The sequence below is a fragment of the Staurois parvus genome, unplaced genomic scaffold (genome assembly GCF_062004578.1).
Source record: "Staurois parvus isolate SC_StPar_1 unplaced genomic scaffold, SC_StPar_1.0 ptg000157l, whole genome shotgun sequence".
Taxonomy (NCBI): domain Eukaryota; kingdom Metazoa; phylum Chordata; class Amphibia; order Anura; family Ranidae; genus Staurois; species Staurois parvus.
This window is the reverse complement of record NW_028317953.1, coordinates 8679157-8697880: the sequence shown is the minus strand read 5'-3', so window position 1 is coordinate 8697880 and position 18724 is coordinate 8679157. Positions and strand designations below refer to the sequence as shown.

At 46.8% G+C, this 18724-nt stretch overlaps 1 protein-coding gene across 3 annotated transcripts in view; it reads right to left on the bottom strand.

Annotated features, from left to right (window-relative positions):
* Positions 1-18724, bottom strand: part of SLC35D4 (solute carrier family 35 member D4) — a 176509-nt gene that overhangs the window by 144882 nt on the left and 12903 nt on the right. For all 3 annotated transcript variants that reach the window (XM_089675740.1, XM_089675741.1, XM_089675742.1), the window contains exons 2-3: positions 9174-9220; positions 5905-5982 (exon numbers count right to left, since the gene is read on the bottom strand). In XM_089675740.1, the coding sequence (XP_089531866.1) occupies positions 5905-5982; positions 9174-9220 (125 nt within the window). The remainder of the gene's footprint in view (positions 1-5904; positions 5983-9173; positions 9221-18724) is intronic.

Sequence of the window (18724 nt, the reverse complement as noted above, 5' to 3'; positions counted from 1 at the left end):
TGGGATCTACGGCCATGACACGCAGCTCTGAAGGAACGGCACAGGTATGCCGTTCCTTCAGAGCGTATGTGCCGGTGAGGTCACCAGCTGCTGCTCACTAGAATATCTCCTAAACAGTGCACATTTAGGAAGTATTCATTTTACCTACAGGTTAGCTTTGTTATAAACCTACCTGTAGATAAAAGAAAAAAACAATGAGTTTACTACCAATCTAAGGACCAGGCTTATTCTGGCACTTTTTGTTCACATGTAACAATCAGTTTTTCTTTGATAAAAAATTACTTAGAACCCCCAAACATTTTTTTTTTTTAAATCGGGAGGCCCTAGGAAATAAATTGGTGGGTTTTGCGATTTTTTATGTCACACGGTATTCGTACAGCAGTTTTTCAAATGCATTTTTTGGGGGAAAAGTACACTTTTTTTAATTTTAATGCAAAAAAACACAATACATAACCCAATTTTTTGTAAAATATAAAAGATGCTGTTATACCGAGTAAATAGATATCAAACATGTCACACTTTAAAACTGTATATTCTTGTACAACGGTTACAAACAATGTAAATTTTACTATCCATAGGCAACACTTTAAAAGCCTTTACAGGTTACCACTTTAGATTTATGGAGGAGGTCTGGTGCTATAATTACTCCCTATGATCGGACATCCGTTGTGATACCTCACATGTGTGGGATGACCGCTGTTTGCATGCGTGCAGGACCGATGTGGGCATGTAAGCACGGGGGAACGGGGTGCACTTTAATTTTTTTTTTCTTTTTACACTTTTACTTTACACATTTTTTTTTAATCACTTATCGCTTTCATAAAGTATGTAAACATTCCTTGTGACAACAATAGGCATATGGCAGGCACTTTTTATGGAGGGTAATAAATAACAATTGTGAGCTGCCAAAAAGGATAAATAAATAAACTCAAATGTGAATAAGCTGCTGCCAACACATGGGATGTGTGCTCAACTATAAAACTTAATATATACAGTATGTGTAAAAGTGTTGCGCTGCTCAAAAAACACAAATACAAAACACAAAGTCCAAATAACACCTATGTGCATATAAATGCGCAAAGTCCAAATGAATAAAGAAAAAACAACTCTTCAGGAATTCTTAGTGGGAAGGACCATGTAACTAGTGGAAAGCAAACCCACAATCCCAATGCTGTAAATCTGTAAAGGAATACACTGCCACGGTGAGTGTATGGCAAAAATAAACCTTCATCTTCATATATGGACCCGTATGAGAAACAGGCCAATAGGGCATCTCCCCTCTAAGTGGGGGTAATGAAGTGATCTTTTTCATGCACAAAATCTTCCCTTTGTATATGGTCACTGTGTCCTCCAACAAGCCCTCTAAACGGTCAGGCCGATTCTGCAAATGGAACTTCATATGTGGACCTGTATGAGAAACAAGTCAATAGGGTATCTCCCCTCTAAGTGGGGGTAATGAAGTGATCTCTTCCATGCACAAAATCTTCCCTTTGTATATGGTCCCTGTGTCATCCAACAAGCCCTCTAAACAGTCAAGCCAATTCTGCAAATGGAACGTGAGTGCAGGCCTCTCCCTGTGCGCCACTCACCCTAGGAGCCCTGAAGAGATACCCGGACCAGTTCCATTTGCAGAATCGGCCTGACTGTTTAGAGGGCTTGTTGAAGGACACGGTGACCATATACAAAGGGAAGATTTTGTGCATGGAAGAGATCACTTCATTACCCCCACTTAGAGGGGAGATGCCCTATTGACCTGTTTCTCATACAGGTCCACATATGAAGATGAGGATCCATTTTTACCATACACTCACCATGGCGGTGTATTCCTTTAAAGATTTACAGCACTGAGATTGTGGGTTTGCTTTCCAGTAGATACATGGTCCTTTCCACCACGAATTCCTGTTGTTTTTCCTTTATTCAATTGGACTTTTTATGTTGGACTTTTACAATTATATGCACATAGGTGTTATTTGGACTTTGTGTTTTTTGAGCAGCATAACACTTTTATACATATTTACTTTTTATGGAGAGATCTGGGGTCAATAAAACCCCAAATCCCTCCTCTGCCCTTAAAAGCATTCAATCACACCAAGATTGGTGTGATTGAATGCATTTAATTTTCAAAATGATGCTGATTGTTTCCGAGTAAACCGCAAGCGATGTCAGGTAATCACTTCTAGTTTGTTGTTTAACGGAGCTGAACAAAGTCAATCTGGTCTTTGATCAGCTCTGTGACTAGCTGGCAACAGCGCTAGCTAGGCAGTCTTGACTCCCAGTGGGACAGGATGTCCTGGTAAAGGGGCGGAAGGCAGCGGGGGGGGGGGGGGGGGGGGTGCTCCAGGACACATCACTAGAGTGGAGGGAAGAATAATTTTACTTTAAGTTTAATCTACAACTCCCATTACATTAGTGTGATCAGAGTAAGACCTGCCCTTACATTGGTGGTCAGTGGCAGAAGGCCCCCCCCCTATATTGACCACCAGTGGTAGAATGGCTCCTTTCATTGGTGGCCGGATGGAGATGTAGCTCCTTTCATTGGGGGGGTCAAGGGGAAAAATGGCCCTCACAGACAGCTTAAAAGTTTATTGATGTCAACAGTTAATTATTTGAGTCAATAGCAGAGACTCCACTGGACTAACATTGCTGGCTCTGCAGAGTGACATCAGCTATGAAACAAAATTATGCAGGTACCTTCAGGTGGTAGAGTAATCGGTCATTGCTATCAACCTCCGGAGGAATTCCACAGAGCCCTGGTTGAGAAATACTGAACCTTGATGCATAGGGCGTAGTAAAAACAGGTGAGAGTAAATGTTGGGAAAATGGAGGTTTTGCTGAAATGTATTTATTTTTGACAATTTGAGGTAGGCCTTTTGGGAGACAGTCATGCCCATCATTGTTCTACCATGGTTCTTTTTTGTTGTTTTTGAAAAGTATTTCTACATCTTAACTGATTTTGGCATGCAAGTCTATACGGCACTACATCATTTCTGTTTTTCTGGAAATGTATACTTGTACAGGGATGCTGTTGAACATTCTTGTATTCTTGAACTCACTGAGACATTGTAATCACGGTACCCTTGAATGTGTGTGTACTCTGACAGACTAATTAAACTTGGAGTTGGGGAAAGGAAAAAACCCACAGATTTTGCTCTTGTACATACAGTGCTGTGATAAAAAGTATTTGCTCCCCTTCTAAATCTTTTGCATATTTGTCACGCTTAAATGATTCATATCAAACCAATTTTAAATATTGCACAACGATAACCCGAGTAAATACAAAATGCAGAGTGTAAATGATTTAATTTATTAAAGTAGAACTGTAGTAAATTTTTTTTTTCATTTTGGATAGAGTAAGGGAGAGTTATAACCCCTCTTAGTTTTTTTTTCTACTGTTTCCCAATGCGGAGATTTCCCTTCACGCCCTGTCCCATAGCCAAACAGGAAGTGAGAGGAAATGAAATTAACGGTATTCCTTAGGGATTCCTAGGTCACCAGAACTAGTGTCCCCATTGGAAGATTCCCTTCCAGTACGTTTCTGGGGACAACCCAAAAATTTGGGATTTTCATTTATGTTCACTTTCAATGGTAAACAGAACAAATAGAGAGGGGTAATCTCCTTAATGGGGACACAGACAGCAATAAAAACTGACAGGTGTTCTAATCCCTCTATTCAATCTAAAAACTCAATCTATTCAAAACTAAAAAAAATGTTTTGCCTTTAGTTATACTTTAAGGGAAAAAAGCTGTTCAAACCTGCCTGGCCCTATGTGAAAAAAGTAATTGCCCTCCCTTGCTAAATCATGAATGAACTGTGGTTAACCACATTTTTTGGAAAGCTGAGTTAAATTTCACTTGCCACACCCAGACCAAATACTGCCAGAGCTTTTGAACCAAGAAATCCCTAAGGTGTCCGTTTATGACACAGAGAATAGGTGCGATTCAGAGGATCTCAGCTATTCTCTGGTCATTCACAGTTTATGACACTCAGGAGATCAGCGGAGAACATGTTCAGCCCTTCACTGGAGATCTGTGTTCTCCCTCCAGATTCTCCAGCCCAGAGCTGGAGAATCGGAGGAACCGCAAACTAAGCAGCGATAATTTACCTCTGCTTAGCAAAATGATCTTTTACTGTAATCTTGTGAGATTATAGTAAAATCAGCCATTTTCCAGCATTTGTAGACCGTTCTCCCTTCATTTGGAGAAATGATCTACACTGCTTCATATAAGGCATTCACAGGAGAACTGTGTTCTCCAAGAATTCCAGAGAACTGAGCAGCGAACATTTACCGCTGGTTCATAAACGGACACCTTAAATAGAAGAGTCTGACAAAGTGAAGCATGCTAAAAGATCTAAAAAAAAAGCAACACATCATGCTGTGATCTAAAAAAATTCAAGAACAGATGAGAAACAAAGTAATTAACATGTATCAATCTGGAAATGGTTACAAAGCCATTTCTAAGGCTTTGGGACTCCAGAGAGCCATGGTGAGAGCCAGTATCCACAAATGGAGAAAACGTGAACTTGGAACAGTGGTGAACCTTCCCAGGAGTGGCCAGCCTACCAAAATCACTACAACTCATACAGGAGGTCATTAAAGAACCCAGAACACATCTAAAGAACTGCAGACCTCACTAGCCTCAGTTAAGGTCATTGTTTATGATTCAACAATAAGAAAGAGACTGGGCAAAAATGGCAGCCATGGGAGAGTTACAAGGCAAAAGCCACTGCTGACCAAAAGGTACACAAAGGCTCATATCACATTTGCCAAAAAACATGTTGATTATGCCCAACACTTTTTGGCAAATATTCTGTGGACCAATGAGACTTAGGTTGAACTTTTTGGGAGGTGTGCGTCCTGTTACATCTGGCGTAAAACTAACAAAGCATTCAATTAAAAAGAATCATCATACCAACAGTCAAACATAGTGGTGGTAGTGTGATGGTTTGGGGAATTGTTTTCAGCTTCAAGACCTGGACGTCTTGCCATAATTGATGGAACCATGAATTCTGTGCTCTACCAGAAAATCCTGAAGGAGAACGTCTGGCCATCAGTTCAGGACCTCAAGCACACTTGCGTTATTCAGTAGAACAATGAACCAAAACACACCAGCAAGTCCACCTCTGCATGGCTCAAAAAAATAAATAAATAAATAAAATTAAGATTTTTAGAGTGGCTTAGTCAAAGTCTGGACCTAAATCTGAGATGCTGTGGCATGACCTTAAACAGGCTATTCATACTCAAAAACCATCCAATGTGGCTGAATAAAAACAATTCTGCAAAGAAGAGTGGGCCAAAATTCTTCCACAGATTAATTGCCAGTTGTTGCAAACACTTGGTTGCAGTTGTTGCCGCTAAGGGTGGCACAACCATTTATTGTAGGGGGAAATCACTTTTTCACATAGGGCCAGGCAGGTTTGGACAGCTTTTTTCCCCTTAATAAATGAAACCATTGTTTAAAAACTGCATTTTGTGTTTACTTGTGTAATATTAACATTTGTTTGATGATCTGAATTATTTAAGTGTGACAAATATGCAAAAAAAAAAAAAATCAACAAGGGAGAAAATACTTTTTCACAGCACTGTAACTTGAAGATTGAAGTGAACACACCCAGTCAGTACCCTATTTGAGAAACACTGGTTGACCCCAAGAAACAATGAAAAAAAGACTGTTATCCTGACAATGTGTATAACATTTTCCAACATTTTACTGTGTAAATAATGTGTGATATAGATAAATAAAAACCCCTAACAGCATTTAGATTTTAAAAAAAAACAAACAAAACACTTTTCCCCCTTGCCAAGCTAATATGAAAACAGGTATAAATTCCAGAAAGGGGTGTAAGTTTGTGGATTTTTAACAACCCCACTGAGTATACCAGAGGGAAAAAAAAGTTACATTTACCTGGAAGAACAGTTAATCTCTACCCAGCCTATCTTCCAACATATATGAAGAAAGACTCCGCCCACTAATGTCTGCCACCTGCAAGAAACAAATGACAATAATCTTCAGTTTAGGTACTAAGAAAGAAAGAACATATGAATGGAGGCAATGACACTTCAGTCAATGAATATTATTTATTCACCTTTAGAAGGAAAAAGAAACAGGATATTGTTGTGGGCACAGGTCACATGAGAACCTGGCACAGGACACTTCTGCTACAATTGCAGAATGCATTAAAGCAAAGTTCCACCCAAAAGGGGAAGTTCCGCTTTAAAGATTCGTCCCCCGCTTCCCATTAAGGATTGGCACCTTTGGGGAGCAGGAGGGGTGAGCAGGTACCTGAAATTGATAGGTACCCGCTCCCACTTCTGCTGCGATCGCCTAGGCAATCAGAAGAGGAAGTTGTCCTCCTACCCTCCCTCCCCGTAGTCTTGAGGGACACGTGACAGGTCCCAGAGGAAGACGGGGCCATTCAGGAGGCACATCGCTTCTCGCGCATGCGCAGTGGGCACCCGGCTGTGAAGCCTCAAGCTGTCACAGCCGGGTGCCCACACTGAAGATGCCGGCGCCTGAAATAGAGGACGGCCAGTGAAATGGGCTGCGACTGGGGCACTGCGGGATCGTGGGGCAGGTGAGTGTATGTTTTCTAAAAGTCAGCATCTACAGTTTTTATAGCTGCTTTTAGTTTTTTTTTACAGCGTGAGCGGAACACTGCTTTAATGACAACTTACTAGTGACGGGATCGCTTTTCAATTGCTCCATCAACAGAGAACGAGATCCTGCTCCTTTCCATCAATAAGGGAGTGACACCGTGCCCACCCGCCCAGCAAGAAAGAAGGACGTGGACACAGCATTTTCTTAATGCTATTGTCACTGGCAAGTTATTGCCAGCTACAGTGTTGCCATGTTGATATGGACCTCAGTGAATTTTATGAATTATGGTATGGTTAGGTTATTGGATAGAGGGTGGATTGAATAAGACATTTTGCTGATTCACACATGTGCGGTGCAGATTGAAGCTCAGGTTTCACAGCTGCCGGTTCATGTATATGTGGATTGGATGCTGTTTGAACTGCATCCAATCTGAATGACATCTGAAAAACCATTGCTTCCTATGGTGCCTGTTAACATATGTCCGATGCACTGGCAGTGTAGATTCAGTGCGGATACAGGCTATTGACTTCTATGGGAACCGTTTCTACACCGCACGTCATCAGTTGTGAACAGGATAAAATCCTGACCTGAACCTGATGTAAACCTGACCTGCACCGCTGAACAACTACTATATCAATTAGCTGAGCTTCAATCCGCACCACACATGTGAATCTGCATGTTCAGCGGTTCATGTCAGGTTTAGATCAGGTTCAGGTCAGTATTTTACCCTGTTCACAACTGATGACATGTGCAATTTAATAATCCACAGCTGAAATGGACCGCACTACTCAGAAATCGGACAGGACTCTTTCAATCCGCACTGCCAGTGCAGCAGATAATAACTGGTGAATAATGGCTCCCAAACGAGTGTTGTGATTACTAGACGATTTGGGACCAGGCAGCAATTCTGCCCGAGATATGAACAGGGCCTTAGGGGATAAATATGCATTTAGCGCTGTATTGAACTAGATTATTTGTTCTGGTTTATTTATATAATGCTCATTTAATAGACCCTTACTATATGTGCGAGTGGGGGGGAGGGATGATATCACTGGATTTGGTGCAACCAGAAGACCTAGGGAAGAAGGCAGCAGTGAAAAGAAGAAAATCACATCTGATCACTTTGCTGCTTTTCACCTAATATACAGTCGAAACACATGGATGGTAATATTTTTCTACCAACATATTTGTAATTATTTTCAAAGATTTGCACACCACTGTCACAAATCATAGTAGGGAGGGTAACACAATCATTTCCTTCCCACTCACTGGACCGTGAATGTATATCAGCACACTGCTGAGGAGCCTCCCCTTACTTCCTAAACAAGTGACAGGTGTCATTGAGACCATAAATAAGAAGTCTCCATAGCAGGGACTGATATCACATCTGCCCTGCAAAGGTTCTCTCCCACACTATCCAAGACTGGACATTAGCATTAACTAAATGCAGGGTAGCACAGTGGCTTACTGGTTAGCATTTCTGCCTTGCAGTACTGATGTCCTCAGTTTGAATCCTGGTCAGGATGCCATCTACATGGAGTTTGCATACTCTCCCTGTACTTTTGTAGATTTCTTCCCGTACTCCATAGACATGTGTATGAGTAAGAAACCGTAGACTGTAAGTTCTTTGAGTACAGCAGGGGTGCTCAACCTTTTTTGAAGGGTGAGGGTCACTAAGTGATTTGGTAACCATTAGCTGGCCACAAATGAAATGAAATGGTTCAGAATTTCTATTTTTTTATTTTGAATAGCATAAGGAACATTTTGCTCCTGTAGCTGCTGAATTTCACCTGGAGGGAGCGGAGGAGAAGCCAACTTTCAGAGGTTGAAGGGGGAAAATAGAGAGGATCGGTTCCTGTATATGCTGTCCCCACTGCCCCTCCTGTCCAAGTGTAAAACAGAATGTGACAGGGAGGCCACATGGGCCCCCTGGAGCATTGGGCGGGGTCACCATTGTGACCCCTATTGCTACACCAGTAAATGTAAATGAGCCCTTACTGGCCTGAGCCCCTCCCCCATAAGACTGCTTTCACACTGATGTGCTGTGGTTTACCTGCATCCGTGGCTTTCCTGTGGGTTAGCTGCACTTTGCCATAGACTTCTATTATATCTTGTGGATGTAGTGCACTTTCTGAATGCGCACCAAATCTGCAGAATAGAACAGAAGTGTTCTTCCCTGGTTTGAGGTCAAGGGCCACATCAGAGGGCTCCAAGGGACACATGTTGAGCACCCCTGGTGTACACGGACTTATGTGAATGAACAGTATGTAAAGCATTGCATAAATTGTTGGTGCTATACTAAATATAAGGACAACCCAGCTAAAGCTTTTCTATGTAATTGAAATAATATAATCCATTTTGGGAAGCAATTGTTCTCTTATCCATACTTTCAGCTGGTAAAGCACAACTAATTAAAAATGGGCATGGCATGCGGACTATTGTTTTTTTAAATGTTTTAATATGTTTCAATTTATGTCTGCTTAAGTGACACCAAATAATGATCCAACTGACAAAAGTACTACAGAATGATTTTCTATTTCCATTATTAAATATACCCATGTAAATAAAATACTTACCCTTGAAAAAGGGTAGGATAGGTGAATTTCAGAATAGACAGAACATACTGGAAAACAAAGACGGAGTTAATTGGACAAGCATCATTTAAGTTAAAACATAAAAATATCTACTAAGGACTTGTTCACAACAATACACGAATAGTGGGGGTTACATAGAACAATCTACTATCAGGGATTCAGAAGCATGCCAAAGCTATGGTAACACGACCATTCATATGTAAATGTCCTACTCCTTAATCATGACCATACATGCTTTAAATTTCTTTTCAGATCGATCTCTTTCAATAGGAATAATCAATCTATAGTCGGCAACAGATTTAAACAATTTGGCACATACTGGGAAGTAGAATTTGATTTCTAGTTAAGATACAATCATAAGTCACATGCATAGTTCATAAATTATCGATCATTTCTCTGTTTCCATGTGTAATTTCATAATCCGATCAAACAAATTGCAATTGTATTCAAGAACAAAGCATCTTGGTGCTGCCAATTGATGCAAAATTATCGATAATATTCTACCCTGGCTCAGTTTGATCAGATCCAGTCTATATCAATAGGGAGGGCAGGTATGGCTATTCGATTAGTTTCTGAATCAATTTTTTTACTCAAATCGCACATCAATCTGATAATAAAATGGAAGCGTGTATGGGCACCTTAACATTTGCAAAGCTGTGCTAAAGCTGCTCAACCTAATCAAGGCTGTGTAATTCAGATGAGTTTGAAGAACAAATCCTAAAACGATAAAGCTAGCCACTAAAACATTGACATTAATGGGGGATTCCATGTTGTCTCAGACAATACAAAAGCACAAATAAATGTAACAATATTAAAGCTGAACCACAGGTAGATGTAAAAGATTGATGAATTCTTTTATGTATTTATTATCAAATCCCTTAATACATTTTTGTAGCTAGCGTGATCACTGGAATTTGACTTGGTCTCATACTCATACACTCCCCTGTACAGCAGCATTGGAAGAGGGATGGGCAGCACTTGGACCCAATCAGGTATGGTCCATGCAAATACGATGACAGGGAACAAGCTTACAGGAGTCCTCTGCTGCTCCTTCAACAGTCTATGGGCAGGGTGGTGTCAGAAGTGTATTCTTTAAAGTGGTACTAAACTTTTTAAATTTTTTGTTTTAAAAATAACAAACATGTCATACTTACCTGCTCTGGTTTTGAGCAGAGCAGCCATGATCCTCCTCTTCTTGGGTCCCCATCGTCGCCCCTGGCTCCCCCCCCCTGCTGAGGGCCCCCAGAGTAAGCTGCTTGCTCTGGGGGCACTTGTGCACGCTTGCTCCCAGGCTGCCTCTGTGTGTCTATAAAACACACACACACACACACTCCCATCTTACTGGCTGTGATTGACAGTAGAGATGAGCGAAGTATTCAAAAATTCGATTCGACTGATTCGGCGAATTCGTGGACAATATTCGATTCGAGTCGAATATATTCGCTGTGAATTTAACTTAAAAAAGGGTGTTTCTAGGCTTCAGAGAGACTTAATATTAGTGCAGAACACTGTACCTTTAATTTAAATGCCCTTGGAGTCTGCTGGGGAAGAGAAATAATACTGTCAGTCAGTATGACATGCAGATGAGTGCCGTCGATCTTAGAATCACCGCACACTTCACTCATTTGGCCAGTCACGGGGCCAAAACCAGTGTTTGGAGCCACAGTGTGGCGGTGGAGGCAGCAGCAATGGGAGGCCATACAGCAACCTATGACAAAATGGAAACCAGAAGGAGTGTGAGGAGACCTCAAAGTGGCACATGGCAGAGTGGGAGCAATGGGAGGCGGTACAGGGACCCATGTCACACTGTGGACCCAGCAGCAGCGTGACCAGGCGGTACGGGGGCCCATGGCAGATTTGGGGCCTGGCAGCACCTATGGGAGGCCTGTAATCTGCCAGCAACCTATGACAAAATGGAAACCAGCAGGAGTGTGAGGAGACCTGAAAGTGGCACATGGCAGAGTGGGAGCAATGGGAGGCGGTACAGGGACCCATGTCACACTGTGGACCCAGCAGCAGCGTGACCAGGCGGTACAGGGGCCCATGGCAGATTACAGGCCTGGCAGCAGCAATGGGAGGCCCGTAATCTGCCAGCACCCTATGACAAAAAATGGAACACACCAGCAGTGTGTGAGGAGACCTGAAAGTGGCACATGGCAGAGTGTGGCGATGGAGACAGCAGCAATGGGAGGCCGTACAGGGACCCATGAGAGACTCTGGACCTGGCAGCAGCATGAGGAGGCGGTATAGGGGCCCATGGCAGATTAGGGGCCTGGCAGCAGCTATAGGAGGCCCGTAATTTGCCAGCACCCTATGACAAAAAATTGAACACACCAGCAGTGTGTGAGGAGACCTGAAAGTGGCACATGGCAGAGTGTGGCGATGGAGACAGCAGCAATGGGAGGCCGTACAGGGACCCATGAGAGACTCTGGACCTGGCAGCAGCATGAGGAGGCGGTATAGGGGCCCATGGCAGATTAGGGGCCTGGCAGCAGCTATAGGAGGCCCGTAATCTGCCAGCACCCTATGTCAAAAAATTCAACACACCAGCAGTGTGAGGAGACCTGAAAGTGGCACATGGCAGAGTGTGGCGATGGAGACAGCAGCAATGGGAGGCCGTACAGGGACCCATGACAGACTCTGGACTTGGCAGCAGCATGAGGAGGCGGTATAGGGGCCCATGGCAGATTAGGGGCCTGGCAGCAGCTATGGGAGGCCCGTAATCTGCCAGCACCCTATGACAAAAAATGGAACACACCAGCAGTGTGAGGAGACCTGAAAGTGGCACATGTTTGGGGCATGATTCATGGCGGATTTAGTCAGTTGTGTCAGGAACTGGTGGTTTGAAATCCAGACTAATCCACGCCTGATTCATTTTCACAAACGTGAGTCTCTCCACACTTTGGGTGGACAGTCGTGTCCTCCGCGGAGTTGCAATACCTCCTGCCGCACTAAACACGCGCTCCGATGCCACGCTACTGGCCGGGCATGACAGCCTTTCAAGGGCAAATGCAGCTAGTTGGGGCCAAAGGTCAAGTTTCGTTGCCCAGTACTCAAGGGGATTGTCTACCTCGGTTGGCAGGGTGCTGTCCAAGTAGGCCTAAGCCTGTTGTTTGAGGTCCTGCTCCAGGTCCACCCGATGCTGCTGCTGCGGCTGGTTATTAGTTTCCTCACTGCGCTGGTGAAGAAAGCTACTCATCATCGACTGCAGACTGAGGCAGTTGCTGCTGGTGGAGCTGCCACTGCTCCTACCACCCCACCCCTCCCCTGCTGCCATGGCAGCATAACGCGAGCGCACAGGGCCCACAGTGTCTGAGGATGGACGTTGGCGCAGACAGGCAGAGACCAGCTGACTACATAGGTGGTTTTTATAGTACGTTATTTTGGCCTCCCTCTCAGCAGGTGTGAAAAAGGCCACCATTTTGGAACGGTAGCGAGGGTCCAACAAGGTGGACAGCCAAAAGTCATCCCTCTGTCTGATGGTTATTATTCGGCTGTCGCTACGCAAGCAAGTGAGCATGCTATGGGCCATTTGTGCCAAGGAATGCGAGGGACTCCCTGCCTCCATCTCCACAGCATACTGCCACGGTGCGTCTGGGTCCTCTGTCTCCTCTTCCTCCTCCTCTACCAGATGCTCCTGCTCCTCCACTCCTGTCCGCTGAGTGGAAAAACCACCCATTTTACTCAATAATTCCTGAGCACCAATGTCCTCCTCTACCTCCTCCTCTTCTTCCTGTCCTGCCCCCACAGGGGTCATGTGGCGTTGAGATCTGTGCGCCACGTCTACCGCACCCTGACCAGCCATTATTAACAGCATTTGTTCCAGGACGTGCAACAGAGGAATGACGTCGTTCATCCCATAGTCCTGCCGACTCACGAATAGCGTGGCCTCCTCAAAGGGCCTGAGCAAGCGCAGGTGTCACGCATGAGCTGCCAATGGCTGACATCTAAGTTACACCGGGAGTACCTTTATCCGCTTTTAACATCGGGAAATCTGTGATGGCCTTTTGCTGTTCGTAAAGGCGGTCTAACATATGTAGGGTTGAATTCCACCTTGTTGCAACGTCACAGCATGAGGAGTCGGTACGGGGGCCCATGGCAGATTACGGGCCTGGCAGCAGCAATGGGAGGCCCGTAATCTGCCAGCACCCTATGTCAAAAAATTCAACACACCAGCAGTGTGTGAGGAGACCTGAAAGTGGCACATGGCAGAGTGTGGCGATGGAGACAGCAGCAATGGGAGGCCGTACAGGGACCCATGAGAGACTCTGGACCTGGCAGCAGCATGAGGAGGCGGTATATAGGGGCCCATGGCAGATTAGGGGCCTGGCAGCAGCTATGGGAGGCCCGTAATCTGCCAGCACCCTATGTCAAAAAATTCAACACACCAGCAGTGTGAGGAGACCTGAAAGTGGCACATGGCATGAGAGACTGTGGACCTGGCAGCAGCATGAGGAGGCGGTATAGGGGCCCATGGCAGATTAGGGGCCTGGCAGCAGCTATAGGAGGCCCGTAATCTTCCAGCACCCTATGTCAAAAAATTCAACACACCAGCAGTGTTAGGAGACCTGAAAGTGGCACATGGCATGAGACACTGTGGACCTGGCAGCAGCATGAGGAGGCGGTATAGGGGCCCATGGCAGATTAGGGGCCTGGCAGCACCTATAGGAGGCCCGTAATCTGCCAGCACCCTATGTCAAAAAATTCAACACACCAGCAGTGTGAGGAGACCTGAAAGTGGCACATGGCAGAGTGTGGCGATGGAGACAGCAGCAATGGGAGGCCGTACAGGGACCCATGAGAGACTCTGGACCTGGCAGCAGCATGAGGAGGCGGTATATAGGGGCCCATGGCAGATTAGGGGCCTGGCAGCAGCTATGGGAGGCCCGTAATCTGCCAGCACCCTATGTCAAAAAATTCAACACACCAGCAGTGTGAGGAGACCTGAAAGTGGCACATGTTTGAGGCATGATTCATGGCGGATTTAGTCAGTTGTGTCAGGAACTGGTGGTTTGAAATCCAGACTAATCCACGCCTGATTCATTTTCACAAACGTGAGTCTCTCCACACTTTGGGTGGACAGTCGTGTCCTCCGCGGAGTTACAATACCTCCTGCCGCACTAAACATGCGCTCCGATGCCACGCTACTGGCCGGGCATGACAGCCTTTCAAGGGCAAATTCAGCTAGTTGGGGCCAAAGGTCAAGTTTCGTTGCCCAGTAGTCAAGGGGATTGTCTACCTCGGTTGGCAGGGTGCTGTCCAAGTAGGCCCAAACCTGTTGTTTGAGATCCTGCTCCAGGTCCACCTGATGCTGCTGCTGCTGCGGCTGGTTAGTAGTTTCCTCACTGCGCTGGTGAAGAAAGCTACTCATCATCGACTGCAGACTGAGGCAGCCGCTGCTGGTGGAGCTGCCACTGCTCCTACCACCCCACCCCTCCCCTGCTGCCATGGCAGCGGAACGCGAGCGCACAGGGCCCACAGTGTCTGAGGATGGACGTTGGCGCACAAAGGCAGAGACCAACTGACTACATAGGTGGTTTTTATAGTACGTTATTTTGGCCTCCCTCTCAGCAGGTGTGAAAAAGGCCACCATTTTTGAACGGTAGCGAGGGTCCAACAAGGTGGACAGCCAAAAGTCATCCCTCTGTCTGATGGTTATTATTCGGCTGTCGCTACGCAAGCAACCGAGCATGCTATGGGCCATTTGTGCCAAGGAATGCGAGGGACTCCCTGCCTCCATCTCCACAGCATACTGCCACGGTGCATCTGGGTCCTCTGTCTCCTCCTCCTCTACCACATGCTCCTGCTCCTCCACTCCTGTCCGCTGAGTGGAAAAACCACCCATTTCACTCAATTCCTGAGCACAAATGTCCTCCTCTACCTCCTCCTCTTCTTCCTGTCCTGCCCCCACAGGGGTCATGTGGCGTTGAGATCTGTGCGCCACGTCTACCGCACCCTGACCAGCCATTGTTAACAGCATTTGTTCCAGGACGTGCAACAGAGGAATGACGTCGTTCATCCCATAGTCCTGCCGACTCACGAATAGCGTGGCCTCCTCAAAGGGCCTGAGCAAGCGGCAGGTGTCACGCATGAGCTGCCAATGGCTGACATCAAAGTTACACAGGGGAGTACCTTTATCCGCTTGTAACATCAGGAAATCGGTGATGGCCTTTCGCTGTTCGTAAAGGCGGTCTAACATGTGTAGGGTTGAATTCCACCTTGTTGCAACGTCGCAGATCAGGCGATGCTGTGCAATTCCGTTCTGCCGCTGCAGCTCAAGGAGGGTGTGCTTTGCGGTGTAGGAATGGCTGAAATGCATGCAAAGTTTACGTGACATTTTAAGGATGTCTTGCAGTGGGATGGTGGATTTTAGGAACCGCTTGACAACCAGATTGAACACGTGAGCCATGCATGGCGCATGGCACAACCTTCCTTGACGCAGAGCAGACACCATGTTCTTTCCGTTGTTGGTCAACATGGTTCCGATTTTCAGTTTGCGCGGAGACAGCCATCTGTCGATTTCTCTGTTCATTACACTGAGAAGTTCCTCCCCTGTGTGACTACGTTCGCCAAGGCATACCAGGTGCAGCACAGCGTGACACCGTTGCGCCCTGCACATGTGATATGCCGGTCGGGTAATGGGACTTGGCACGGGGGTGGCGGCTGAGGACACGGCGGAAGAAGAGGTGGTAGAGGCGGACATCTTTTGTGGACCAAGGACGTGCAAACGTGGAGGCAAAAGCGGCGTGACCTGTCCAAGTTGCTGGTGCGGCCGTGACGGCACCACGTTCACCCAGTGGGCCGTAAATGACATGTACTGTCCCTGACCGTAGTTACAGCTCCACACGTCGGCGCTGCCGTGCACTTTGGCAGAGACCGACATGCTCAAAGACTGGCCCACCATCTCTTCTACATGTGAATGCAGGGCTGGCACTGCCTTTTTGGCGAAGAAATGACGGCTTGGCACTCTCCACCGCGGCGCGGCACAAGCCATCATTTCTCGGAAAGGTGCTGAGTCCACCACTTGGAAAGGGAGGGACTGCAGCACCAGCAACTTGGACAGGAGGACGTTCAGCTTTTGCACCGTCGGGTGCGTGCTCGCAAACTGTTGTCTCTTGGAAACGGATTCCAAGAAAGACTGCTGACGGAATCCGTGAAGAGGAGTAGCAGGAGAAGGAGCATCTGAACGAGCGGAAGATGCCAACGAGCGACAACTCCCCTCAGCAGAGGTGTTGGAGCCTTGACTGGCTGATGGAGGGCGATTGACGTCGGGTGACGGAGCAAGTAACGGAGCGGGTGATGGAGCGGGGGCTAGGGCGGGCAGAACCGCCGTATCTTTATCACGGTTTTCCCAGGCCACCAAATGGCGACGCTGCATATGCTGCCGCAACGCTGTAGTCCCAACATGGGCCCCCTGGCCACGCTTGACTTTCTGGCCACATAGTCGACATACGGCTACGTTTACTTCCTCGGGCGGCTTGATGAAAAATTGCCACACCGCCGAGTAGGAAACTTTGCCCCCGATACTCCTCACTGGCTGACTGCTGCTTCCTCCGTGCACACCGGCACCACTACTGGCCGTGGTGGTAGGCTGCAGTGGAGCTGGTGCTCTACTCCGTGGCCGTTTGGCTCCACTGACACTGCTGCGACCCTGCTGCCTCCTGGGCAACCCACCGACTGTTTCGCTCGCTGCCAAGCTGCCACCCTCTTCTCCTGATGATGCGGAAGAAATTGCCTGATGACGACGAGGCTGCCAAGTGCGATCAACCTCCTCATCATCAAGTAGGGTCTCCGCCTCACTACTAGCCCCCTCGGCTGCGTGTGGGTCAGGAGACAGACCTGTCTCTAGACCGGCTACCGAGCCACTCTCCTCGTCAGTACTTCTTCGCCTGGCTGCTGAAAAGGCGGATGTCTCCCCCCGTTCCTGACCGCCCTCTGTTAGCTCTTCCTCACTGTACAGTGGGGCTGAGCCCACAGCATGCGATACTTCGCTTGGTGAGGGAACACCAAAGGACAGGGGCAGGTAGAGGACACGTGATTTCAGTGGGCTTGGTCCCGGGCCATGCCAACTAACGGTTGTGTCTGACGTACCCACCGACCGTTGGCTGTAGGTGTCAGAGGTGACCTGGGAAGAGGAAGACGACCGAGCCAACCAATCGATGACGGCAGGGTTGTCGGTGGAGACACTACCGCTGGATGACACCGGGAGCACTGGCCTCTGGCTGCGAATAGTGCTGCCTCGACCCCTTCCTCTGCTGCCACGTCTGCTCGCTCCTAAAACATTGCCTCCTCTGCCACTCCTCTGCATGTTGTCTGACATACTCTTTAATTAAACGATTCTGTGTCCCTGAGTAACAATTCTGTGTCCCTGAGTAACAATTCTGTGTCCCTGAGTAACAATTCTGTGTCCCTGAGTAACAATTCTGTGGCCCTAAGTAACGGTTCTGTGGCCCTAAGTAACGGTTCTGTGGCCCTCAGTAACAATTCTGTGTCCCTGAGTAACAATTCTGTGTCTGTCCCTGAGTAACAATTCTGTGGCCCTAAGTAACGGTTCTGTGGCCCTCAGTAACAATTCTGTGGCCCTAAGTAACGGTTCTGTGGCCCTCAGTAACGGTTCTGTGGCCCTCAGTAACAATTCTGTGGCCCTCAGTAACAATTCTGTGGCCCTCAGTAACAATTCTGTGGCCCTCAGTAACAATTCTGTGGCCCTCAGTAACAATTCTGTGGCCCTCAGTAACAATTCTGTGGCCCTCAGTAACAATTCTGTGGCCCTCAGTAACAATTCTGTGGCCCTCAGTAACAATTCTGTGGCCCTCAGTAACAATTCTGTGGCCCTCAGTAACAATTCTGTGGCCCTCAGTAACAATTCTGTGGCCCTCAGTAACAATTCTGTGGCCCTCAGTAACAATTCTGTGGCCCTCAGTAACAATTCTGTGGCCCTCAGTAACAATTCTGTGGCCCTCAGTAACAATTCTGTGGCCCTCAGTAACAATTCTGTGGCCCTCAGTAACAATTCTGTGGCCCTCAGTAACAATTCTGTGTCTGTCCCTGAGTAACAATTCTGTGTCCCTGAGTAACGGTTCTGTGGCCCTCAGTAACAATTCTGTGTCCCTGAGTAACAATTCTGTGTCTGTCCCCGAGTAACAATTCTGTGTCTGTCCCCGAGTAACAATTCTGTGTCTGTCCCCGAGTAACAATTCTGTGTCTGTCCCCGAGTAACAATTCTGTGTCTGTCCCCGAGTAACAATTCTGTGTCTGTCCCCGAGTAACAATTCTGTGTCTGTCCCCGAGTAACAATTCTGTGTCTGTCCCCGAGTAACAATTCTGTGTCTGTCCCCGAGTAACAATTCTGTGTCTGTCCCCGAGTAACAATTCTGTGTCTGTCCCCGAGTAACAATTCTGTGTCTGTCCCCGAGTAACAATTCTGTGTCTGTCCCCGAGTAACAATTCTGTGTCTGTCCCCGAGTAACAATTCTGTGGCCCTCAGTAACAATTCTGTGGCCCTCAGTAACAATTCTGTGGCCCTCAGTAAC